Raw genomic sequence first — 27,394 nt, 5'->3', positions numbered from 1 at the left:
AAGAATGCTCTGGTCGCCACAGAATCATTCCAGATCTATTCCAGATCTGATCTTTGAGAAATATTTGAAAAGTGAGGTGCAGTTAAAAGATTCTGGATTAGATGGGAACTGGACCATGCCTTGTGAAGGAATGTTGGATTGGGGCTGTTTGACCACAGAATAAAACTTTTCCATTACATTGGAGGATAATTTAGTTATTTCAAGCATGTGTGAAAGAAATTAGAATACATATTGCATATGTTTCTAGAAGGCAAAATTAGAGCCAGAAGGTGGCAATTTGAGAGCATTACAGATTATGCTGCTGCTAAGTCACTTCAGTCGTGTCCGACTCTGTGTGACCCCAGAGACGTCAGCCCACGAGGCTCCCCCGTCCCTGGGATTCTCCAGGCAAGAACACTGGAGTGGGTTGCCATTTCCTTCTCCAATGCAGGAAAGTGAAAAGTGGGAGTGAATTCGCTCAGTCGTGTCCGACTCTTAGCGACCCCATGGACTGCAGCCCACCAGGCTCCTTCGTCCATGGGATTTTCCAGGCAAGAGTACTCGAGTGGGGTGCCACTGCCTTCTCCAATTACAGAGTATAGCTCAATATAAAAACACGTGTAGCATGGGGACAGATAGAATAGGCTACCTCAGGAAATATTGAGCTTCTCAATGTTGAACATTCAGGGGTGGACTAGATGAACACTTGGGTAAACACGTCCCTCAAATTTGTGCTTTATTTATTTAGCTGTGAGCATTAGACTGTCAATTAGAGTAGATTTATTTCTTTTAAACAAAATGGACTTTATATTACACGCATGCTCTTATTTCTTAAATAGCTAGCACGCACACGTTTACCCTGCCAGGTGCTGGTGTTCTTCCCAGTGTTCCTGCGATTCCATCTGTGATCACTTTTCATTTGCCTAATCAACTCCCTTGAAGATTTTTTTAAATTAGTGTTCTGCTTGTAACATTCTGTAATTTTTTCAGGAGCAATTAATTGTAGGTGTTTTTTGTTTGTTTGTTTGACTTTCAGCTCTTTAAAGATACTACTTCATTTTATTTTGGATTCTGTTTCTTAGAGAAGTTCTCTCTTATTGTTACCATTTTGAAATTAATATGTGCTTTTATTCTTTTTTTCCATCTTTTAAAAGTTTCTGATAATTTCAACATCTGGGTCATCACTAGATCTGGTTCCATCACCTATTTTATATTTTCACATGGCTCTTCTTTCTTTTTAGTGTGTCTTGTATTTTTTAAAAATTAAGTGCCAGATACTGTGTGTAAAGTCTTCCCAGGTGGCTCAGTGGTAAAGAATCCACCTGCCAATTCGGGAAACACAGGAGACGCAGGTTCCACCCCTGAGTTGGGAAGATCCCCTGGAGGAGGAAATGGCAACCTGCTCCAGTATTCTTGCCTGGAAAATCCCAAGGAGGGAGGAGCTTGGCGGGCTATAATCCATGAGGTCGCAGAGTCAGACATGACGGAGCATGCACATGCTACCCATTGTGTATAAAATAACATGGAACTGAGGTAAGTGCCCAAGATGAGAATACTTCGTTCACTAAAGGAGATCTGTTAACATTTGAAATGAGTTTGGTTTTGTGGTTGCTATAGTTTCCTTTAACATACCACAGATTTGAAATTCCCCCAATGATGAGCTCAGTTCAGTTCAGTTCAGTTGCTCAGTCGTGTCCAACTCTTTGTGACCCCATGAATCGCAGCACACCAGGCCTCCCTGTCCATCACCAACTCCCGGAGTTCACTGAGACTCATGTCCATCGAGTCAGTGATGCCATCCAGCCATCTCATCCTCTGTTGTCCCCTTCTCCTCCTGCCCCCAATCCCTCCCAGCATCAGGGTCTTTTCCAATGAGTCAACTCTTCACATGAGGTGGCCAAAGTACTGGAGTTTCAGCTTTAGCATCATTCCTTCCAAAGAAATCCCAGGGCTGATCTCCTTCAGAATGGACTGGCTGGATCTCCTTGCAGTCCAAGGGACCCTCAAGAGTCTTCTCCAACACCACAGTTCAAAAGCATCAATTCTTCGGTGCTCAGCCTTCTTCACAGTCCAACTCTCACATCCATATATGACCACAGGAAAAACCATAGCCTTGACTAGACGGACCTTTGTTGGCAAAGTAACGTCTCTGCTTTTGAATATGCTATCTAGGTTGGTCATAACTTTCCTTCCAAGGAGTAAGCGTCTTTTAACTTCACGGCTGTAGTCACCATCTGCAGTGATTTTGGAGCCTAGAAAAGTAAAGTCGGACACTGTTTCCACTGTTTCCCCATCTATTTCCCATGAAGTGATGGGACCGGATGCCATGATCTTCATTTTCTGAATGTTGAGCTTTAAGCCAACTTTTTCACTCTCCATTTTCACTTTCTTCAAGAGGCTTTTTAGTTCCTCTTCACTTTCTGCCATAAGGGTGGTGTCATCTGCATATCTGAGGTTATTGATATTTCTCCTAGCAATCTTGATTCCAGCTTGTGTTTCTTCCAGTCTAGCATTTCTCATGATGTACTCTGCATATAAGTTAAATAAGCAGGGTGACAATATACAGCCTTGACATACTCCTTTTCCTATTTGGAACCAGTCTGTTGTTCCATGTCCAGTTCTAACTGTTGCTTCCTGACCTGCATACAGATTTCTCAAGAGGCAGGTCAGGTGGTCTGGTATTCCCATCTCTTTCAGAATTTTCCACAGTTTATTGTGATCCACACAGTCAAAGGCTTTGGCATAGTCAATAAAGTAGAAATAGATGTTTTTCTGGAACTCTCTTGCTTTTTCCATGATCTAGTGGATGTTGGCAATTTGATCTCTGGTTCCTCTGCCTTTTCTGAAACCAGCTTGAACATCAGGAAGTGTGAGCTGGATTTCCACTATTCTGGGTTTAGTGTAAGGCTTGGAGAACTGGAGGGTGGTTTTCTGTTTCCCTGCTCCACCCTAAGATTACAGCAGGATGTCTAGGCCTGCAACATTGAGACTGTCTCTTTCCATGTTTTTGATCCCCCCACCAGTACATGGCTATTATATGAACCAGTACAGGGCTTCCCTTGTGGCTCAGCTGGTAAAGAATCCACCTGTAATGCAGGAGACCTGGGTTCGATCCTTGGGTTCGGAAGATCCCCTGGAGAAGAGAAAGGCTACACACTCCATTATTCTGGCCTGAAGAATTCCATGGACTGTATAGTCCATGGGATTGCAAAGAGTCAGACACGACTGAGAGACTTTCACATGGCTATTACCTGTTACAAGATACAAGTTTCACTGGGGCAGAGAAGGTTGCTCAGCTTTCCAGCTCCCATCTCCGTCTTAGGCAGGCTGTATGCACCTCCTCCAGCGGCGGACAGTCTCTGCCTCCTATTCAGCGCAGGGTCTAGAGCACAGGGAAGTTCCCAAATTCTACTTCAGTGTTGGTGGGACCATCTTAGGTGTGAGTGAGTTTGGGTAGATCAACCTGATACAGTTGAAGCTGGTCTATTTACCCTGTACCCTTACTTCTTTGGCAGAACTTTCCCAGAGTCTAAGTTAAAAGCTGAGTCATTCCTCCTCTTTGGTGAGACTTCACCCCAATTTTTTGTCTCCTTAGCATCATAGGACTAATTCTCTTCTTAGTTATTTTTTAAATCTTCTTAGCAATTGTTTTTTTTTTTTTAACTCGGTTTCTCTGTGTTTTGTCCTGAATTTAAGCCTCTAAGAAATCAGAAAATGCCTTTAGGGAAAAATTGTACACAGCACATTGGTCTCCAGTCTGTAGCTCTCTTCTCCTAATCATGGCTCCTCCTAGCATAGCTGTTTAATTAGTTCTAAACTCCATTTTTGTTTCTCCAGCTCAAACGGCCACAAACTGGAGAAGCTGCTTTTGCTATACTTCTGTGTCCCAAACCTTGACTAGGCAAACACCCTGAGGGAAAAACACAGCTGCGAAGGCAGGGCTCACCTCGTGTATTTTCCTTCTCTCCGGGACCCTGGCCCCTCGGGTCTCGCCTGCACTGGTTGTGCTTCAGTGCCTTCAGATTTTGTTTTGTTTGACTTTGCATTTTGTCCAAGTTTTGTAGTTATTCTCTTGATCTCATTCTATCAACTCTGTTACAGCCAGAAGTGAGACACGTTTCCTATTTATATTCTAAACCCTGGTCCCGAACGATCAAGTCTCGGTGAGTCTTATGAGACCCTCTTAATTATCTTGTGTTCAAGGCTCATATGCACCCTCTTACTCATAATTTGTGGATTGACGTATATTTGAGATCACATTATGGTAGCATTATTGTTCTGTAAATTTTGGTTGTTTAGACAAAAAAGATCATGTCATTATATATGGTAATTCTAGAAGAATTGAATATCTTGATATTATTTAATCTAGTATGTTTGTTTTACCTAAAGGGCAGAGAGCCACAGATTAACATCATCATGAAGAGCAAGCCTTCACACTTAAAATTCAGATCAGTGTACAGGATTCCTATTGGAGTTTAATTTACACTTTGAATAAGACAATGTCCTTAACAGAGGACACTCATGGAAAGTTAGATAAATACATAACTGATTTAAAGCAATACAGTAGTTGAACAATATATAGAAAATAAGTACAGTAATACTTGAATCTAGGTTAATCCAAAAATTCCCTTGAAAATGAATTTTAAGCTTGATTGCAGATAGCTGGAGTGATAGTAAACTATGTTGGTGGAAGTGAATAGGTAGAATATTCCAGGGGTGAAGGACGTTTTAAGCTAAAGACGGTTGGCAAATAGCAAGAAGATGAAACATTATGGTAGAAATGGAAGTGTATTAGTATTAAGCAGTTTTATAATGTCTACGGAAACAGGAAAGATATGAAAAGGCATATAATCTGAGTTTATATAAGCTAAGTCATGTAGGATGGACTGAAAGGAGGAAATGACTGATATTGAATGATCCTTTTAAGGGAGTTGTAGTATGGTCACCACCTAATGAGGTAGTGATGTAGACAAAGTGGAAGGATTTAATTAATACTATTACTTGTGGACTCTTTCAGTGGAATGGATGGAGCTGAAGATAGGGAAGAGTTTAAGAGAATAAATATAAGGAAACCAAATACCATTTTAAAAAATGCTATTTAAGGTGGTTAAACTGAGGAAGTGACAAACTGTTCTTGCAGATAATATGGTAGGATGGAATTTCATGACAGGGAGGATAAAATATTTGGGTGCTGTCTTTGTCTAATTGAATTTCAGGGGGTGAGTCTCTGAGATTAATAATTAATTTTTGTTGAATAATTGCTACATGTAAAACATTGCAATAGTTATAGAGCTATTTCAGATCGTTTTTGGTCTCAAAGAATGTATAGTCTGATAGGAGTGTTGAGATAAAACAGTTTCTCCACCATGGGAAAAAACAGTAGAAAATGACAATTTCAGTTCCTAGCACATAGTAGGTGGATGCTGAATAAAGGTTTGTTGAATGAATGAATGAAAGGCATAGAGAGGCACATATAAATACAAGAGTTGAGAAGAAAATCTATATTTGGGAAAATTTTAAGAAAGGCTTTTACACAGAATATGACAACCCAGACCATAAGTGTCTGACAGTATTTAGATAGATTTCAGGGAGAGGGTAGTTCCAAGTGGAAGTAACAGTGTCAGGAAATGGAAGATAGAAAGTTCAGAGTGCATAGAGAGCAAGGTGAAGTTGAAGCCTGAGAGAGGAAGCTATGGGAATAAAAAGTTGAGAAAGTAGGCTGGCAAAAAAAGTCTGGAGGGCCTTGAATGCTCAAAAGAATTTGGAGTTTATTCAGTAGGTAATATTTGGTGTTAGAAAGATACTGTATAGACAGTAAAATATTTGAACTGCTTGAGGATATATGGTTAGAGGTATAAAGAAAAATTATATGAAAGATGGAAGAGAGGAAAGAAAAAAACAGTTTCATCCAGGTACACTTTGCAAATAAGAAGTTCCTGAAAAGAAAACAGGAATAGAATTAGGGATCAAAGACATTCATACAAAGGTATAGATATGACCCTCCTTCAGTGCTAAGACTCTTGCCAGAAGGATTGATGCTTGAGCTTATACATGTGGAATGGAATTTATTTACTAACACAGAAAAAACTCCACTATATCACTAGCACTTAATTGTGCTATGCAATGTGAAATTCCTTATTGAATCTTTTCAGAGGTAGTAAGTAAGAAGAGTTAGGAGGTAATCCTGGCAAAAGTAGTCTATATTCACTGTCCATTTCTGCATTTTTCATTCACATTTTAATTCACTGCAATTTGGATTTTTCTCTCATTATAGTAGAAACTGCTCTCATTAAAGTCATCACGGACTCTTTAGTTGCCAATTCCAATGGCACTTAGCTCCAAACTATCTCCTCTGGGAAGCCTTCCCTAATCTCACAGAGAGGACAAGGTACCCTTTCATCTGTTCTGCCAAAGCATCCTGAGCCTACCCCTGTTATGGTACCTATGATACTGTGTTGTAATTATTTAGTTTTGTCATTCTCTCTGGATGTGATTTCCATGATAGAAACTGTATCTTATTCTGTATCCTCAGTACCTAGGATGGTGTTGTTTGAATTAATGATAAAAAAATAAATAATAATGCCCCCTCTATTACCCATTTCAATTCTTTCATGAAGATATACTTTTAGAGAAATACTGAAACCTTCCAAATATAATCAGCAAAAATATCCTCTGAGAATACTACTTTTACTTCACTTGTACTGTAAATTCTGTGCATGATATTAAATAACTAATTTATTAACAGGGCTTAGATGTTTTACATTTTACAGTTGAGTCTCTTGTCATCTATCCCTTACCCATTGCCACAGTACATTATCCATAATTCTTGTGACTCTATCATGATTTCATTGGGTAAGGACATTTTAATTTTAGCTAAATACTTTAAGGGAGAAGGCAATGGCACCCCACTCCAGTACTGTTGCCTGGCCAGTCCATGGGGTCGCTAAGAGTCGGACACGACTGAGCGACTTCACTTTCACTTTCCACTTTCATGCATTGGAGAAGGAAATGGCAACCCACTCCAGTGTTCTTGCCTGGAGAATCCCATGGATGGAGAAGCCTGGTAGGCTGCAGTCCATGGGGTCGCACAGAGTCGGACACGACTAAAGCGACTTAGCAGCAGCAAATACTTTAAAGTGTCTCCTATGGTCAGTATGTTCTAATTGGTGCTGGATATAAGAAGATAAAATTAGAATTAATAAAAATTATACATTGCATGAACAAACTCATTATTATTTCTAATTTCATCAGACACGGCTTTTTTTCTAGAAATGGAGTTCATGGTCGGTAAAAACGCTCAGTATTTTATTATTTTGTTTTACCACACCCTTATACCATTAAAACATAATATGTGAAGACCATTCTTGTCTACATTTTTATAAATACAGACATGCACACAACCTTTTTAAATCCAATTTTGCAAATACTTTGGGATTCATCAAAATTGACACATGTGGCAGTTTGGAATTATCTTTGGTTCTTTCTCTTCCTTTTGCTCCTTTATTTTTGCCAAAGTGTTTCTCCTTATCATTTACAAAGTCCACACTTTTCATTGTTTTTTGTTTGTTTCTGGTTAACATCTGCCTCTTCAGTCTTATACTTCACTATTATCACTTCTCCCATGATCTTGTTTGTCTCTCATTTTGACCATTTTACTGCTGTAGAAGATCTTTTGGCTGTCTTATGGTAGTAGTTTTTGTTGTTTCATCACTAAGTCATGTCTGACTATATGAGACCCCATGGACTATTGGGTTGGCACTTCCTTCTCCAGGGGATCTTCCCAACCCAGGGACTGAACCCATGTCTCCTGCTTAGCAGGTGGATTCTTTACCACCAGGGAAGCCTGCATCTTATGGTACGACCATGAATAAATAATATACTATACAGGCATCTATATATGCCATGAAGAGGTGTAGCACTATTATAAGAAAATTTGTATCAAACTAGTATCTAGTATTGGAGAAGGTAATGGCAACCCACTCCAGTACTCTTGCCTGGAGAGTCCCATGGGTAGAGGAACCTGGTAGGCTGCAGTCCATGGGGTCGCTAAGAGTCAGACACGACCGAGTGACTTCACTTTCACTTTCCACTTTCATACATTGGAGAAGGAAATGGCAACCCACTCCAGTTTCTTGCCTGGAGAACCCCAGGGACGGCGGAGCCTGGTGGGCTGCCGTCTATGGGGTTGCACAGAGTCGGACACGACTGAAGCGACTTGGCAGCAGCAGCAGCAGCAGTATCTAATATAGTGTAAAGTCCAAGAGAAACAAGGATTTGAGTCTAAGAGGTAAATTAAAGTATTCCAGTTGTCTACTCATTATTATTCTGAGTTTATAATTTCCATGAAAAAGCAATAAAAATTACGAATTCAAATAGCAGTCATAGTATATAATCAAGTGCTAACAAGTGGTAGAAACTAAGCTTCAATATATGTCATATGAGGGTTGGTTGGAACCAGTAAATGTAGGCAGGGCTGAGGAGGAGAACAATGATGCCTTGATTTGATATTACTTGTGATAAATGTCCTAACGCCCTAAATGTATTATTCATATATCCCATTTAAAAAAAAAACATATTTATCAAACTAATTTCAATGTTATTGTTTAAATGAAACATACTATATGATAAGGAATGTGTGACTGCAGGAATCTGTAAATGTTTTGTTATTAATTTTTTATTTTGATAAGAAATTTTCAATTTAATAATGCTGAAGATAGTTATTTTGAGTAGAATTGAGCACATGTTAATTTAAAAATCTTATGTGTATATTTTAAATGAATATCTAAGTTTATATTCAAATTTAGTTTGTTATTTTTTTCTTAACTTAATAAAAGATAATGAAAGGGGACTTCCTGGTGGTCCAGTGGTTAAGACTCCGTGCTGCTAATGCAGGGGGCACAGGTTTGATTTCTGGTCGGGGAATTATGCTCCCATATGCAGTGTGGCATGGCCAAAGGATAAAAAAAAAAGAAGAAAAGTTATTTGAATAATTACAAGTTTGTTGGTAGATACTATCAAAGAAAATTTATGTATTCATATAAGCAGAATTTTTTAAAATGAAAACTTAATATTTAAAAGATACTCCCTTTGCTGCTTATAAACTCATCTGCATGAGGGTGGATAGCAGCTATGGAAGCTTTGCTTTTACTTTTAAAAAGCATTGGTGCATCTATGGATTTAAATACATTGAAAGCAATACCAGACTATGCAAACAGACTGAAGGAAAAGAGAGGTCGAAATTAGTTCTTTCAAATACATCTTCTCATCATTCCTAATGTACACTTTTCTTCTAATTATTCTTTACTTCGAATAAAGTATGAACAATGCATACATGACAATGCTTCCTAACAAGTGAACCTTAGAGAAGATTTTCAGGAAATAAAATATCCTTTACAATGTACCATTTGTTAAAACAACATAATGAACAATAAGACATGCAAGCATAACTGGCTATATATTTAACATATTTAATTTTAAATATCAGAATTAATATATTACATAAAACCACTCATACCTAAAAAGGCATAATTGTTTGTCACAATTATTTGGATATACTTCTAAGATTAAGTTCAGGAAAGCAAGGTTTGGAATGTGAAGAGTTAAAAAACGCAGAGCAACAGTAACCCCATTTAGATAAGGGAATAGAGGGGTGGAGCAAAGGGAACAATGCACTAAAGTGCTTTTCTTTCACAGATCTTGGTTCAAATTAAGGTTAAATTCCACAGGAGGATATGTTTTCCCCATACGGAGTCTTAAAGGACGTGCCTTTGTTTCCAACTTCCCAGAGAAGATATATGTTAACACAAACAAAGCATTTCATAATAAATTTAACTTTTATAGAGTGACTAATGCCCTGTGGAGATAAGGTAGACTCTCAGTCACCTGTGTTTAATCCAGGCTGAAGAAATTACGCCAAGGGCACACTGAGAAAATTCTATTCCTTTGGAGAGAATGGCAGTAACTTGGTAGGGAGCAGAAAGGGTCTTGATTTTAAAAGTCTCATTGGAATGACTCTTCCTTCCTCACTGTGAACACAGTTTAGCATTTATGTACTTTGGAAGGACAAAGAGGTGAGGTAAGCCTGCCAAAATTTGAACCTGGATTTCTGGGAACCTGTTAGTAGGTCAGCTGTCATAAATGTAAGAGAAGCTGCAAAGGAGCGGCGGATCCTAGATAGTTGGAAGTTGGACTACAGCTTTGTTAAAGCCTGCATACTTTTTCTTCTTCTAGATCTCCAGTTAGGTGACATAGTGTTTAAAACGCCACGGAGGACCACTATCATTCAATCAACCCAGCCTTTGGTGAAGAGCTGGGGAAGAGGTGGAACAGCAAAGAAACAAACAACTCTTTCTGCTAGAAATATTTATACTTAGCAGACAGAAAGAGGTTTTTCAAACATTAATTGGGGTCTTATTGACAATAATTTAGCAATCTATTTCTTCCAAGAAAGACAAACTATTTTTGTAAATAGTGCTTTTCTTTCATCTCCCATTTTCTTTCATCTGCACATTATTCTTTATTGACTAGATGCCTAATTCTTATCATTCTTGAAAATATCTCTCAATTTGTGTCTAGATAATTCCCTCATTGATATATCATCCCTTTCCCATGTGATTTCAATACTGACTTCAATTGAGGATGTAAAAATTAGTTCTATGGCATGTAAAAAAATTCCATTTTTCAGAGAGAGACGTGTCAAATATCATATTGTATACATTTATTTTTTATATTTATGAATTCATCCTTGATGAGAGGTTTAGGAAATCTATAGAAAATTTAAGTAAAATGGAGTAACATTTTCCTCTAACATTAATCAAAAAAGGAGACATTCACATAGAAAAAATTTCATTTTAAGTTGCTTTATGAGAACCTTGGAAACATCTCTTTAGTTTATCAATCTGCAGGTCACTAATATAGATTCCAGACAAAGTTCTTATCATCATCTCTGATCATAGTTTCTTTATAGTGCTCAATTTCCTTCTTGTGCTCTAAATTAAATTTAAAAAATAAACTTCTTTAATCTTTGTATGTTAGCCAGTGACTAACAGAAGAAAAGTTTTCTGGTCTTAGAGTGTTGGACAAGAGTAAAGAGGTTTATCTTCTCAGGCTAAGTAATACCAAATCCAAATTTCAGAAATCAATTAAATTCAGAAAGGAATATTCAGAAAGGAATACCACAAGGGGGCAGGTGAATCCAGGCTAGGTCCTAGGTGAGAGGGTCTCAGTTTTAGGAATTCTGGTCAAAGGAGGGAGAGGATGAAATGAAAACCAGCAACAACTCTAAAGAGAATATTTCTCCAGGAACTTCAGCATTGTGTCTGTGTCGTCCAAGTAAAACTTTATTTAAAATGTATCCAGATACATTTTCTTATCATATACCAAGAAAATGAATTAAAGAAACCAAACCAATGTAGTCACACACTGCAAGTGCCCGCTGTATACACAGAGGCCAATAGCATGCTTTTATGAAGAAGAGAAAAGTTATACACAAACTGAGAAGAAATCCAAAATTTACTACAGAGCAATTAGGGTATTCTTTGAAAATAAACTACAACCAGAGAAAATCTATCAAATTATTAAAAAGATATGAAAAGAAACTTTTGCCTCAAAGTCATCTGAATGATCAACAATTTCATAACAGAGGCATAAACTTTGAATAATAGAGGAATACCAATTTTTTTCCCCCATAGAAAAATTGAGATATTAATTTCAGACATTTTAGGAAAAATAAAAGCTGCTGCTTAAAAGAATCTGCTTTGATTTTCATGAGAAACTAAACTTAGTCTACCAATAGGAAGCAAAATTAACAGAAAACTAGTTCTCCTAAACAAATATTTTTAAATTGACATTAGACATCTCCCATGAGAATGTCAATGACAATATCATCAGTCACCAACATATATATATATATATTAATATGTACCTTATATGCAAAGTAGCCAGGATTAATTCTACTTGATAAAACTGGAACCTTTTACTAATAGTCTCCTTTTTATACTTCACATTTAGTTATTTGGTGGGGGTAGATAGTGGATTATTTTATCTTTTACAGATTAGTAAAATGAAATGCATAGATCATTGTAGCATAAAATATAATATATAGCATAAAAGACTATAATATATAACATAGTATAAAGTATACAAGATTTATCTCATAACTGGTAGATTTATTTAGTTTCTGATAAAAAAGCTCTTTGAAGTGAGCTTTTAAGTAGCTTCTCTTATTTATGATAAAATTAACTTTATATTTAGGCCTCTACAGTAATTTTTTATAGTAACATTTTAGAAGTCACTTCTTCTATTACAAATCTATTGACTGATGAAGTCATCTCCTAATAGACTTTAGGGAAATCTAGGTGTTAGAACCTGGGGGGCCAAGTTGAGTAATCTTTCTGTTATGATTTATTTGGTTTTGTCCTATCATAGAACTTAACACTGGCCAAACTATTATTAAGCTTATTTTTCTTTTTTCTTTTTTTAATTTTATTTTATTTTTAAACTTTACAACATTGTATTCGTTTTGCCAAACATCAAAATGAATCCGCCACAGGTATACCCGTGCTCCCCATCCTGAACTCTCTCAAATATAAATTTTTATGTCACCTTAACAAAGTCTATTTTTCTCAAATTCATTCTTCTCTTTGTGTGTATATGTGTATATACACATATACATAATACATGCTCATACACATAAACTCATAAACACACATACATACATGATGCAATCTGTTGGTGGTATTTTAGGTTATCCTTTCTTCTCTTCTCAGTCTGTCAATTAGCTTCCTCTTCCCCTCCTGTCTTCATCCTAAGTAATTGCAGGATCCTCAGAAGTTTTGTCACCTAAAGGACATGGAAGCAGCCTCTGCGATACTTAAAAATAATAATGCTTTGATTTGTCAATGTGAGAAGTTGGATGGCTTTTAAAAGCTGACCAGTCAGGGCTATTTGCACATAGTAGACATTCAATAAATATTTGTTGATTTGATTTATTCTAGGGTAAAGACTGGGTTACAACTCTTTTTTTTCTTCACTGATATGCTATGATTTAGCCTGTGTACAAATGAGTTTATGAGTAAACATTAATGGTCATGGTCATTGAAGATGTTTTAGAGGGAAAAAATTCTAGATCTGCAGGAGTTAGGAATAGCAATGATGGGAGTATGTTTAATAAAACACTCCAAGTAGTTATAGAATAGATGATAGACACCATAGATAGGTTCTAACTGAACTGCATTCTGACAAATTATTTGAAAACAAAGTAGCTACTTCATCATTTTTGAATCAATCACATGTTGAGGGTTTAAATTTTTGACTCTATACAATAAAGCAAAGGACCTTTTCATTAAAAAAAATTAGGGATAGTATTTTGGTGATGAAATTTAGTGAGCACATTAAAGCTGTGTAATATTTTCTTTGGTATATTCTCCTTTGTGAGAATCACAAAAGTGTTTATGCATGTTTTATTGGCAACTGAGAGGTCGTAGAATAAAAAATGAGAACGTTTCTCAAATTTCAAGTAACTTTTAAAGAGTTAAACTCTCTACTCCTATCCTTCAAAAGAGCATAATTGATTTCCTCTTTTGGTCACTAACAGCAAAAACTGTTTCTGAGCTTACAACATGTTAATTTTGGCTCAAGGCAAATGTACAACAGCAAGGTTTATGATAAAATCTGTCAAAACATTAACCATGATGGCACAAGCTTCAGCTCTTAACAGCAACAGGGAAGCAGAAGTTTAGGAATAGACACACAGTTGCACATCTAGCTCTGAAAATGCCTGCCTGTGTCACATTATGAAACTTATTCAATTCCTTTTTTCTCATTTCTAATGTGAAAGTTCTATAAGGTGATTATCTGTTTTAATTAACTGGTTTCAAAGAGATGAGAGATCCTAGGATTAAAGATATAAATCTAAGTAAAAAATTACTAAGAGGACTTCAGATGCTCAAGACAAAAGCCAAGATTCTATAGCATTTTCACTTCTTGTCTGATGAGTTTCATGAAAATTAAGTCTTAACATAAGTGGTGTCTTACCCTTTTTGCTACTTTAAGACAAAGATGATTCATTTGGCTATGTACCAGCATTTGAGCACTATAAATTTTTACTTTTTCAACATGGTAGACAATGTTGGTAGTTTGGGTTTACTATTCCTTGGTGAGGAAAGAAGCTGTATTTCCTAGAAAATTATGAACAAAATAATGTTATCAAAAGTGAGCCTCTCTGCTGACAGCCAATTATAACCAAGACAGTTAACTTTGTGTGTGAGGTATATACAAGAAACAATTTCAGAGAAGGGCATACTGTCTTGAAAAATGTAATTTGATTAGACACAGCTAGCAAAGATTTATGAAAGTCTTCTTTAGGGAACTCAAAGGTTTTCAGTGTGTTAATGTCATGGTCATACAAGTAGTATGCAGTGAATATTCTATGCTTAAGCATTTCAAAAAGCCTTTGATATAATTAACTTATTTATTGAAGAAAGGTAGGTATTTTTTAAGCTTTAGGATCTTCACTCAACAAGGTTCATGATGAAAATTGGTGGAGACTAGAGATAAAATTAGTAACTAAATATAAATTTTTGAAGCTCTAGCTTGTGGGTAATGTTCACACACAATTTAGTTTTGCTCTCAAAACTATATCTTAGAATAGGGCTTAGGTATTGAAAGAATAATAAAGCACCAGAAAATAAAACATCAGGAAAACTTAACAAAATAATTGGAATTCAGAAGACTTCAGTTACTTTTAGGAAATAAGGAATTATTGAATTTGAAATCATTATTTAAAGTAGCTTGAAGCAATATCAGAAAGCATCTGAGAATGCCCTGGTTTATACACTGCTTGCCTTCTTCTTTTTGCATTCTAACATACTTGGTTCCAGAAAACAACTTAGTTATTACTGTTGTTCAAAAAGATTTAAATGACCTCTCTTGTGGTCTGGAAATTTTGTGTAAACATCGCAAGACAACAAAACCTCATCTTCACTTTATCATGGAGTGAAATTTCAAATGTTGGATTGTATGGGACCAAAATTGAACAATAATGCAAGAAATTCTGATTAAAAAACAAATCTAACCAAATAAAACAAGCAAATACCCCTCCACCCCCAAAACTCTTCACTTTAAATCGATTATGATTAAAAGTTAAAATCTTCAGGTAAACCCAATGTCTCACCTGGTAATGGGCTAGGTGTTAGATAATTTGACATAACAGTATATTTTATCAGCACTATTTTTTAAAAAGGTGCTCAAATCTTAATCTTCCATTGCATGTATTTTTTAGAAAGACAGATTACATAGATGTTTATAAAAACAAAAATATAGTTTGAAAATTTAGGCTTCATTATTAACAAAAATGATTAAGTATTTACCTGTGCAAAGAAATACAAGACTGAATTTTTGACTTCCAGAAGCTATATGCTAATGGGAGATAGTACAGGGATAATGAAACAAGATGAAACTTATTAACTGCCCTAATAGAGATGAAGGAAGACCTATAAATTATACAGAAAAGAGACTGACTTCTACTTGGTGGTGGGGTAGAAGCAGGGAATTAGGGAAAGCTTCATGTTAGGAGGTGGTATAAAAGTGTTCTTGAAAGATAAATTAGGTTAAACTTGTGAAGGTGACTTTGACTGAGCAGAGGACTAAAAATGGCAAATGAATTAAATAATAACAGTACAGAGTAGGAACTAGAATGGAGAGGAGCACAGGGTCTAAGGTATTAGTATGAATGAGTCACTTTCATTAATTTTCTTGCTATCCAAAGAAAAACAAAATAACATATCAAAACTTTAAAGTATGATTTGGGCCCTTAGTTCTTTTAGAAAATCCAAAAATGGGTCCAGAAAACTTTCCTAAAACCTAAAAAAATAAAAAGCACACACATGCTCACTTCATTGCTTCTAGAAATGATAAAACCACTGTTTGTCTTATTGCAACTTAAAGACAATAATATCTGTAATATTTAGACTTACAGTACACAGGGTAGCTATAATTCTTGAAAAAGTTGTTACAATTTTTATAAAAGGAGAAATAAGTAATTATATGATATGCTTGAGGTCTTCATTGAAAGGAAGCTTCTGATTTCAAAAGATTGTCTTCACTTCTATTTCACAAACAACATTACATATTCACGTTCGTCTGTCATCTAAATAAAAGCAAGAATTACTCTTTGTAGTGTGACCACAACTTAAGAAGATAAGATGCAAAAAGCAAATCTAATTTTGTAAAGTGGGAAGACTATGATGTAAGACATTACTAATTAGTGTGCATACACATTCAAGCAGAGTGATTCTTCAAAGCAATAACACTGAGACATTTTATGTAAAATTATTATATCGCTGTTCAAACTATATTTGAATTTTCTCCTCCAGAATTATCTTCAGAACTTGTTTTTAAGTTGGAAAAAAAATTCAGTCACCTGGCTTTTGTTTCAAAAAAAGTATGTTTAGAAGCAAAATGAAGCTTAGAGATTTAAAATCAAACCTGTCTTTAAGAAGCCAATGTGTACATAATCTATATAGTTTGAGAAACATTCTTTGTTTCAGGAGGATCTCCCTAAGCAACAAAAACTGTTGGCATGGAAGAAAAGTCCACACAAGACAAAGTCTATTTGACTGCTGCATTTGGCAGCTCTTACCTTTGCAAATATTATGTAATTTTGGTTTCTCAATTTTATGCAAAGTTCCTAAGTTTTAAAATAGGCATACATTTTGAAACTTCCATTTTTTTTCTTTTAAATAAAAGCCACTTCTTAATTTAAGCTTCCTTAGGTGCTACCTTGGTTTATTTTTATTTTTTCATATATATCATAAAGGCTACTTTTGGGCGTGGTTCAGTTGGAATAGACAGGCAGTAGCATCTTACTTTCCTAAACACATAGCCTATGGTTTTATTTATAATGCCAGAAATGTTGACTGCTGCTGTTTTCTAAGTCTTACCTTACATGGAACCAGTGTTAAAAGTTCGTTAGCTAGAGCTTAACAACACAATGGCTGAAGGAATGGGGTTACCACACAAGTGTTTAAATTCCATGCCGGATCCCTAGCTACAATAGAGAAGAAAGTTCAAACAACAAAAACAGAGTTGCAAGGTCTGAACTTGTGTGTCACGGATACCTCTTACTCATCACCAGGCAGCTCTTATTCAGGGCAACCAAGCCCTCCCAAGCAACATGGTTAATTGAATAAGGATTCTGAACCTTTTGGCTGCAGATAAACCAAAGTGGCACATGGCTCATAACTCAAACGTTTCATTTTAGGCAGCTGTTAGTTTTCTTGCCCAGGCTAATTTGGATTATTCAATCATTTTCTTTTCTTTAATGAAAAACTGCTTGTAGTTACTGGTGGGGACAAAGAGCTGCAATTATGGATCTTGGAAGGTAAATTTATTACCTACTCATTTTAATCATGTATACAAGTGATACTAAATTCAGAACATTTTATTAGCAATATAATTATACCTGTGTGTGTGTGCGTGTGTGTGTGTGTAAATTTAATAACATTCAGCCCTGGCTACTGTTTCCTACTACGAAGGACCTGGAACCTCCCATACTGAACAACTAAAAATGTTGTACAGAAAATGAGAAACATCTTCTTAAATGCATCATTACATTGGCAAGTAGGTAAGGAATACAGAGAGTAAATCTAAGTACAACTGGGAACCCTTAATGGTATGTGAAGCATGAAGGGCAAGGTTTTTACCTTGAGAGCATTTGACTTATGATCGAGGTGAGGTTGAGCTCTGGTTTTCCATGGCCTCCTAATGGAGCAGGGGACAAAGTCCAGGGCCCACACACGAAGAGAAATCTTAAACTCAGACTATGAATAGAAGATAGAAAAAAAAAATCCCTTATGAATTTTATAAACACAAGCTAGGCTTCATATGAATTTTCATCCCAAATTATTTAAGCAGCCCAATAAAATTCAAATTAAGCTCTTAAAGTATGCTAAGGCCTGTACTTATTCCCAGGCAGAAGCAAATGCAAAGCCTCTATGAAGGAATCTACCTTCAATTAAGGCGTGAAAACTCCCATAGGAACTAATTCTAAGACATATAAGCTCATATTCACGAATCAGTAAACATCAAAAGAGGCAAGTTAAATGTAGCTAGCAGAAATAATATTAAAATTGGAGCAATAAATATTTGAGATTGTAAAATAGTCAAAAGTATAGAATTGTTGTTCTTGTTTAGTTGCTAAGTTGTGTCTGAGCCTTTTGTGATCACATGGACTGCAGCCGTCCAGGCTGCTTTGTCCCTGCAGTTCTCCAGGCAAGAATCCTGGAGTGCGTTGCCATTTCCTTCTTCAGGGGATCCTCCCAACCCAGGGATTGAACCCATGTCTCCTCCATTGGCAGGTGGATTCTTTACCACTGACCCACCAGGGAAGCCCTAAGTATAGAATAAGCATGTTTAAAATGTACAAGAAAATTAAAAAGGGGTTGAAAATATGATAGAGAAACAAGAGACCACAAGAATGATCAAACAGATTTGGGGATGAACAAAATATAATTTCCTGAAATGAAAAATATAATAACAAAAATTAAAAACGCACTGGAATTCTGCTTCCAGACAGAACAGAGTCATTTGTGGCAGATCAATGCTTTGCAAGAACAACTAGTAAAGCTGGATGAAATACAAAACATATTTGTTTAAAAGTATCAGAGAAGGGCTGAAACAAAGACAGCTAGAGGAATGAAGACTCCAAAGGCGAGAGCTGAGAGGCAAGCTAATGGTCTGCAGCTGCTCTTCCCCTGGAAGCATTTGCTGGCGCTGGGTTTGTCCTGGCAGAAGGCTGCTGTTAGAGACAAGAAACCGCAGAACTTTGGGAAACCTCTCAGGGTTGGAGTGAGAGCCCTAGAAAACCAAAGGGGCCTGAGACACACGCCTTGTTGTTTAGTTGCTAAGTTGTGCCTGACTCTCTGCAACCCGTGGACAACAGCATGAGAGCCTTCCCGTTCCTTCCCTATCTGCTGGAGCTTGCTCAAACTCATGTCCCTTGAGTTGGTGATGCCATCCAACCATCTCATCCTCTGTCGTCCCCTTCTCCTCCTGCCCCAGCATCAGCGTCTTTTCTAATAAGTTTGCTCTTTGCATCAAGTATTGGCCAAAGTATTGGAACTTTATGCCTAGTTTCCCCTTCAAAGTATTTGGCAAATTCTGGGCTCTCCTAGGTGGAAGATTAAAAAAGCTCATATAAGAATATCTAAAGGACTCAAGTGAAGATATTACTTTCAGCACTGAAAGCCTAGTGAGCTACCCCATAGGAAAAGGGGCAAACCAGAGAAAACTGAGCCTTATTCAAACTGCAACTCAGCTTCAACTCAGCATACTTGACTGGATTAAGGTGGACGTCTACCCAATCTTTCCAATAGAGGAAATATGAAGCTCTCTCTAGTGGAAAGCAAAAGTACCTGGCAGGCTCAGGATGTCTTATATTAAATAAACAATTAATAGGCATGCCAAGAGAGGACCATGGATCTAGACACCTAGAAATGAAACAGATATTAAGGACTCAGGGGTGATTCAGATATTGGAGTTAAGAGGTATGGACTTTTAATTACTAATTTATAGAAACTAAGTTACTATAGTTTCTTATAGTTATAAGCAATGGGGAGACAATATATTTAGAAAGATGAGTATTTCACCAGAGAATTGAAATGCACCAAAAACACCAAGAGGAAGACTGTAAATTAAAAAACAAAATATCTGAAATTAAGAATTGAATAGATGGCTTTAACAGCAGGAAACAAGATTAGTGAAATAAAAGACAGGTAATTTTGAAAATTTAAAACTAATGCACATGAAAAAAAAAGGCAAACACAGAAGAGATATGTGGGAACAGTGAAAAAATATATATAGTTGGAGTCACAAAAGGAAGGAGAAAAATATACTAAGCAAAGATTTCCTAAAATTGACAACAGATATGAAGTCAGAGATTTAATAGGTCTACAAACTCAAGCAAAGACCATAAAAAAAAAAAAAAAAAAAACCAAACAAAATAAAACACCCTGTCCGCCAAACCCAACAATGAAAAAGATCTAAAAAACAATCAGAGAAAACAGACATTTTACTTTCAGAAGAACATTAAGACTGGATGGTTGATTTCTCAACAGGGGTGAGGGAAGCTAGACATTAAGAGGATGACATTTTAGAAAGAGTTATAGGAGAACGTATACTTCTGGTCATGATGGAATAACAGGGACCACGTTTACCCTCTCCACCTTAAAAAAAAAAAAAAGCAAATGACCAAACGACCAACTAACCAACCAACCAAACAAAAAACAAAAGAAAAATCCCCCAAACCTCAAAACAAAACAAAAAGACCCACCAAAAGCAAAACAACAACAAAAACAGGTGGAAATACGTGAATCAAAGTCTTTGTACTTGGGACAACAGGCAAACAGGACAGTGATCCCAGAGAGAAGGGGAAGAAAGGGAGTCCAAAGATGATTCCAGCGCATCACATGGTGAGTTTACCGAGCAGAGTGCAGAAGAAAGACCAAAACAGAGTCTGGGAGCTTCCCTGAATTGAGAACATAGAGTTGAGACTTGGGGGAGGTCAAAGTGGTTAGAATTTGCAGTCAGAGTACTAGAGAGGGTAGATTCTGGAACAAAAATTGCTGTACAGAAAGAGAGTGAGAGCAAGTGGGCTCAGAAGAGCTACAGAGCATTCCTTGAGTCTTCCTCTGAGTATGGACCAGCAGACTTGCGTAAGTAAACTACCAAGGCTAAGGTTAGAACTTTAGAGAGGTGCAGGCAGAACGACGACCCAAACTCACACATAGGTGTGACTAGTCAGAGCAGAGTCAACTCACACTGCACAGGGCATCAGGTATTCAGAAGGGGATGGCCTAAGCGGAGGGGGAGAATGAGCCCTAGACTTAAGTTTCTCTGGTCCTACTGACTGAAGCTTAAAACCTACTAGCAAGGATCAAAACTGTTTCCAAATCATGTAACTGCATCCCTGAACACACTTCAAAATTTTTAATGAAAAACAAAAATATCTAACACCCAACAAGATAAAATTTACAATGACTTGCGTCTAAAACAAGTTATCAAGCATACAAAGCAGAAAAATACAACTCATGATTGTACAGCACAGGGAAATAGCTATTATTTTGTGTTAACTTTAAATGGAATATAATCTATAAAATATTGAACCACTATGATGTACACCTGAAACTAATATAATATTGTAAATCAACTAAGAGTTCAGTTCAGTTTAGTTGCTCAGTCGTGTCCGACTCTTTGCGACCCCATGGACTGCAGCACACCAGGCTTCCCTGTTCATCACCAACTTCCAGAGTTTGCTCAAACTCCATGTCCATTGTGTCGGTGATGCCATCCAACCATCTCATCCTCTGTTGTCCCCTTCTCCTCCTGTCTTCAATCTTTCCCAGCATCAGGGTCTTTTCCAATGAGTCAGTTCTTTGCATCAGGTGGCCAAAGTATTGGAGTTTCAGCTCCAGCATCAGTCCTTCCAATGAATATTCAGGACTGACTTCCTTTAGGATGGACTGGTTGGATCTCCTTGCAGTTCAAGGGACTCTCAAGAGTCTTCTCCAACCCTACAGTTCAAAAACATCAATTCTTTGGCTCTCAGCCTTATTTATGGTTCAACTCTCACATCCATACATGACTACTAGAAATACCATAGCTTTGACTAGACCGAACTTTTTTTGCAAAGTAATATCTCTGCTTTTTAATATGCTGTTTAGGTTTGTCATATATTTTCTTCCAAGGAGCAAGCATCCTTTAATTTCATGGCTACAGTTACCATCTGCAGTGATTCTGGAACCCAAGAAAATAAAGTCTCTCACTGTTTCAAGTTTTCCTGTCTATTTGCCATGAAGTGATGGGACCAGATGCCATGATCTTAGTTTTCTGAATGTTAAGTTTTAAGTCAATTTTTTCACTTTGCTCTTTTACTTTCATCAAGAGGCTCTTTTGTTCTTCTTCACTTTCTGCCATAAGGGTGGTGTCATCTATATATCTGAAGTTATTGATATTTCTTCTGCCAATCTTGATTCCAGCTTGTGCTTCATCCAGCCTGGCATTTCACATAATGTACTCTGCATGTAAGTTAAGTAAGCAGGGTGACAATATACAGCCTTGATGTACTCCTTTCCCGATTTGGAACCAATCCATTGTTCCATGTCCAGTTCTAACTGTTGCTTCTTGACCTGCATACAGACTTCTCAGGAGGTAGGTAAGCTGGTCTGCTATTCCCGTCTCTTTCAGAATTTTCCACAGTTTGCTGTGATCCACACAGTCAAAGGCTTTGGCGTAGTCAATAAAACAGAAATATATATTTTTCTGGAACTCTCTTGCTTTTTTGATGATCCAATGGATGTTGGCAATTTTGATCTCTGGTTCCTCGCCTTTTCTAAATCCAGCTTGAACATCTGGAAGTTCATGGTTCACATACTGTTGAAGCCTGGCTTGTATCAGGCTTCAACTATAAAGTATCAAATATACTTCAACTTTACTTCAATTAAAAAAAAACAACTTATGATAAGGAAATCAATAGAAATAGACTTGGAAATAGAATAGATAATAGAATTAACAGACAAGCACAATATTCCAGAAAATAGTTCGAAGCATGAAAAAACTAAGGAGATTTGAAAGACATTAAAAAGACCCCAATTTAAAATTTTAGAGATGAGAAGTATATTTGTGATGTAAAAGGCTCTAGATGGAATTAAGAAGAGTAAATTAGATACTCCAAAAGAAAAGGTCGGTAACTTTAAAGACAAAATAATAGAAAGTATTCAAAATAAAACACCCAGAGGAAAAAGAAACACTCCTCTGCCACTGGCAAAATGAACGAAGAATGAATGAGCCGTAGGACAACCTCAAGTGGCCTAATATATATTAAGTAGCAGTTCTAGAGGGGGAGGAAAGAGTTTGAGGACAAATGGTATTGGGGGAAAAAGCCAAAATTTAAAAAAATTGATGAAGATTATAAACTTATAGTCCAAGAAGTTCAACAAATATGCACAGGAACATGCAGAAATCTGTAACACATCACAATCAAGTGGGCTAAAACGAGTAATGAAGGTAAAATCCTTAAAGCAGCCAGAGGACATATGTGCAGAGAACAAAAATTAAAATGACAGTAGCCAGAGACGGTGGAATAACATCTTGAAAATATTTTCCCAAAAGGTTAACCTAGAATTCTATAACCAGAAAAAAAACTTTCTTCGCCCAACAAAATGAAGGCTAAAAAAAGACAGAGACATTTTCAAACATACAAAAGCTGAAAGAATTCATTATTTACAGCCCAGCGTTGTATAAAAGATACATACTTCAGGAAGGAAGAAAATGGTAGCAGGTGGAAACTTGGATCTACAAGAAGAGTACTAGAAATGTAAATACGTGGGTAAATAGAAAATAATGTTGTTCTTACTTTTTGAGTCACTTTAAAAGTAGTTAATTATTCAAAGCAAAAACAATAATTAAATTATTATTGTATACCTATGGAAAAGTAAAATGCATGACAACAATATCACAAAGGTCATACATGGTGAGACAATTTTTTTAAACAGCAATCTGACTGTTTAGATATTATCAGTTTATAGAAACTTCACCCCAACAATTCCTACTGCCCACCCCACCCTAGTCCTCTTGTAGCCATGCACCTTAAGCTTTAAATTCTAAGTTCACTACAGGGGACACTGTGTTACACAGTCTGCTTATATTTACCTTATCCTGATTGAATAACCAAACACAACAGAAGCAGTGTTCTTTGATTTCAGCTGTTGGCTACAGCAAAATTCCACATACGAATTTCAAAATTAGTAGAGGTGCTTTGTCATAGTTTCAAATCATTTTTTTATTAAGAGAATTTGATTGCCTGTCTTAGGTTCTTTCTAACCAAAATACAATTTCTCGATTAAAGACAATCTCTTTAACAAGTGGTGCTGGGAAAACTGGTCAACCATTTGTAAAAGAATGAAACTAGAACACTTTCTAACACCATACACAAAAATAAACTCAAAATGGATTAAAGATCTAAACGTAAGACCAGAAACTATAAAACTCCTAGAGGAGAACATAGGCAAAACACTCCGACATACATCACAGCAGGATCCTCTATGACCCACCTCCCAGAATATCGGAAATAAAAGCAAAAATAAACAAATGGGACCTAATTAACCTTAAAAGCTTCTGCACAACAAAGGAAACTATTAGCAAGGTGAAAAGGCAGCCTTCAGAGTGGGAGAAAATAATAGCAAATGAAGCAACTGACAAACAACTAATCTCAAAAATATACAAGCAACTCCTACAGCTCAACTCCAGAAAATAAAACGACCCAATCAAAAAATGGGCCAAAGAACTAAATAGACATTTCTCAAAGAAGACATACAGATGGCTAACAAACACATGAAAAGATGCTCAACATCACTCATTATCAGAGAAATGCAAATCAAAACCACTATGAGGTACCATTTCACGCCAGTCAGAATGGCTGCGATCCAAAAGTCTACAAGCAATAAATGCTGGAGAGGGTGTGGAGAAAAGGGAACTCTCTTACACTGTTGGTGGGAATGCAAACTAGTACAGCCACTATGGAGAACAGTGTGGAGATTCCTTAAAAAACTGGAAATAGAACTGCCTTATGATCCAGCAATCCCACTGCTGGGCATACACACTGAGGAAACCAGAAGGGAAAGAGACACGTGTACCCCAATGTTCATTGCAGCACTGTTTATAATAGCCAGGACATGGAAGCAACCTAGATGCCCATCAGCAGATGAATGGATAAGAAAGCTGTGGTACATATACACAATGGAGTATTACTCAGCCATTAAAAAGAATACATTTGAATCAGTTCTAATGAGATGGATGAAACCAGAACCTATTATACAGAGTGAAGTAAGCCAGAAAGAAAAACACCAATACAGTATACTAACACATATATATGGAATTTAGAAAGATGGTAACAATAACCCTGTGTACGAGACAGCAAAAGAGACACTGATGTATAGATCAGTCTTATGGACTCTGTGGGAGAGGGAGAGGGTGGGGAGATTTGGGAGAATAGCATTGAAACATGTATAATATCATGTATGAAACGAGTCGCCAGTCCAGGTTCAATGCACGGTACTGGATGCTTGGGGCTGGTGCACTGGGACGACCCAGAGGGAGGGGAGGGGAGGGAGGAGGGAGGAGGGTTCAGGATGGGGAACGCGGGTATACCTGTGATGGATTCATTTCGATATTTGGCAAAACTAATACAATATTGTAAAGTTTAACAATAAAATAAAATAAAATAAAAAAAAAACAAAAAAACAAAATACAATTTCTCTTTAATATTTTACTAGTGCCAGTAGTAAAGTACCTAATAAATCTGTCCTTAATGACTTTTAACTTTATTAAACTTGTAAGACAGTCAGACAGGTTGACAGTGGACGTCATCTGTTTCCTTACTGTCGTGTATTTTATAGGCATATTCCGTACAGTGCCTTCAGGACTGAACACTTATAAAAGCTTGATTAAATGTCTAAATAACTGTATTGAAATGTATAAAATTTGCAGTAGAGAGCTTATATGACTGAAAAGTAAATATATATTTCAGATTTTGGAGTTTGTGCATTAAAATACACCTTTCTTAATAATCTGACCATCAAGAAACTGGTCACATTGAAAGTACCAGCATTCTCCAAAACTATGTTGAGAAAACAGTAACATTAAAAATAAGTATATTAAGATTTCTGCAAAGAAGTGTCAATAGTACACAATAATTTAATGAGTCTTAAAAATACACATTCATCACTGTCCAATTCTATTTATGAAATCCTACATTAAAAATAACTTCAACATTTATCGATTTAACTTAAAGTACATAACAAAAAAGAAAAGAAAACCTTTTCAAAGAAGGTTATTCTAGTAAAAGGATTACAAAAAATCTGGTAACCTGAGATGCTATTCTGGAACGTATGCTGCTAGTTCAAATGTGCAAGCTCCAACTTAACAAATGTTTAAAATATTTGAGTTTTTAAAACAGTGCCAAAATAAACCACATCTTTTCTAGAGATGACATATTTAGCTGAGCTCAAGCAATATAAATCTTTCAACCATTTCATGTATTTGTTTAAAAGCCTCAGAAACCACGTGCATTTGTAATAAAACGAACAAAATGCTGAAGTCACTGGAGCCTAACAATTGACTTATAAATCAATTTTTTAGAAAGGCAAATATATTTATATGCATATGTGTCTGTGTATTTATATATCTATATATCTCTCTTGATATTACTAGATAGATAGCATAACTGTATATAGTAGTTATCAACACAATAATTGTCTTGCGAAAAATTTGGGTTCCATATAAACCATATGTGAGAAGACAAATGTATAGGACATGGCTATTTTATCATTATAATGCCTCACTTGTCAAGAGTATTTAATGATAGAAACTTCACTAATTATCTTTAAAAATATACTATCTACAAAAATGGCTTTTTATGTAATGTTAATCAATATTAAAACTATAAAATTTTAATATTCTAACATTTTTGTCCAATAAACTAATTCTATTGGTAAGTGATCTGATGAGAGGATTTATCCGTTTATTTGAATAAGGACATCTACAAAGGATCAAGTTTCTCACTGAAAAAGAAAGATATTTTAAATAATTTTAACACAATGGTTAAACATAATATAGAAGTAGAATGAGTTTCTCCCATATTATTAACTAATAACTTTGCTTTATACTTTGTTTATAACTTGCCTATAACTGGTTGTATCTTTAACAGATGCTCCAGGAGGTACAGTGAGCCTTTAAGTTTAGACTGTCATTTGCTAGAAATATATTGTCAGGTTCTAACATCAAGCCAAATTAAAGAGTACAGAAGAACTCTGGTTATTTTTAATCAACAATGAATTGTCACAATATTCCTAATTAGTGAAAGTAAGGTTAAGGTTGCTACTGTAACACTATAGAGAGGTAGTAATAATGTGATGCTGTTCACATATGCAGCTCACATTACTGTACTTAATTGAAAGATATGTGCAGAAAATTCATACATATATGCATAAAAGAAATGGCACAATAATAAAAGAAATTGCAACAGTTAGAATCTTTGATTTTTAATTTTTGTAAATGAAAGTTCTGGAGACCTGTGGTTGCATGGAGTTGAGTCATAAGACCTCAGCTGTAAGCCCCAGCCAGTTCTTGCCAAATTCCTAGTTCCATTGAGTGTGTTTCCTCATTTACAAAATGTATTACTAATACTACTACTAATGGTAATACTAAAACTACTAGCATCATTATCATTATTACGTGGTAGACAAAAATATTGGTATTATATTACTGTCCATAGAATCACATAAAAATGCAGATGAGAAAGGGCTTTGTTAATCAAGTGCTACACGTTTGTATGATCTTTTCTGCTTTTCCTCTGAACTAC

At 36.2% G+C, this 27,394-nt stretch overlaps 1 protein-coding gene across 4 annotated transcripts in view; it reads right to left on the bottom strand.

The window, feature by feature from the left end:
- Positions 1-11,312: 11,312 nt before the first annotated feature.
- Positions 11,313-27,394, bottom strand: part of MIPOL1 (mirror-image polydactyly 1) — a 360,714-nt gene continuing 344,632 nt past the window's right edge. For all 4 annotated transcript variants that reach the window (XM_070358754.1, XM_070358757.1, XM_070358756.1 and 1 more), the window contains 2 exons: positions 17,682-17,798; positions 11,313-16,126 (listed from right to left, as the gene is read on the bottom strand). In XM_070358754.1, coding sequence (XP_070214855.1) covers positions 16,123-16,126; positions 17,682-17,798 — 121 coding nt within the window. In that variant the 3' untranslated portion in view covers positions 11,313-16,122. The remainder of the gene's footprint in view (positions 16,127-17,681; positions 17,799-27,394) is intronic.

The sequence above is a fragment of the Bos mutus genome, chromosome 21, assembly GCF_027580195.1.
Source record: "Bos mutus isolate GX-2022 chromosome 21, NWIPB_WYAK_1.1, whole genome shotgun sequence".
NCBI lineage: Eukaryota > Metazoa > Chordata > Mammalia > Artiodactyla > Bovidae > Bos > Bos mutus.
This window is presented reverse-complemented; position numbering and strand designations above follow the sequence as displayed.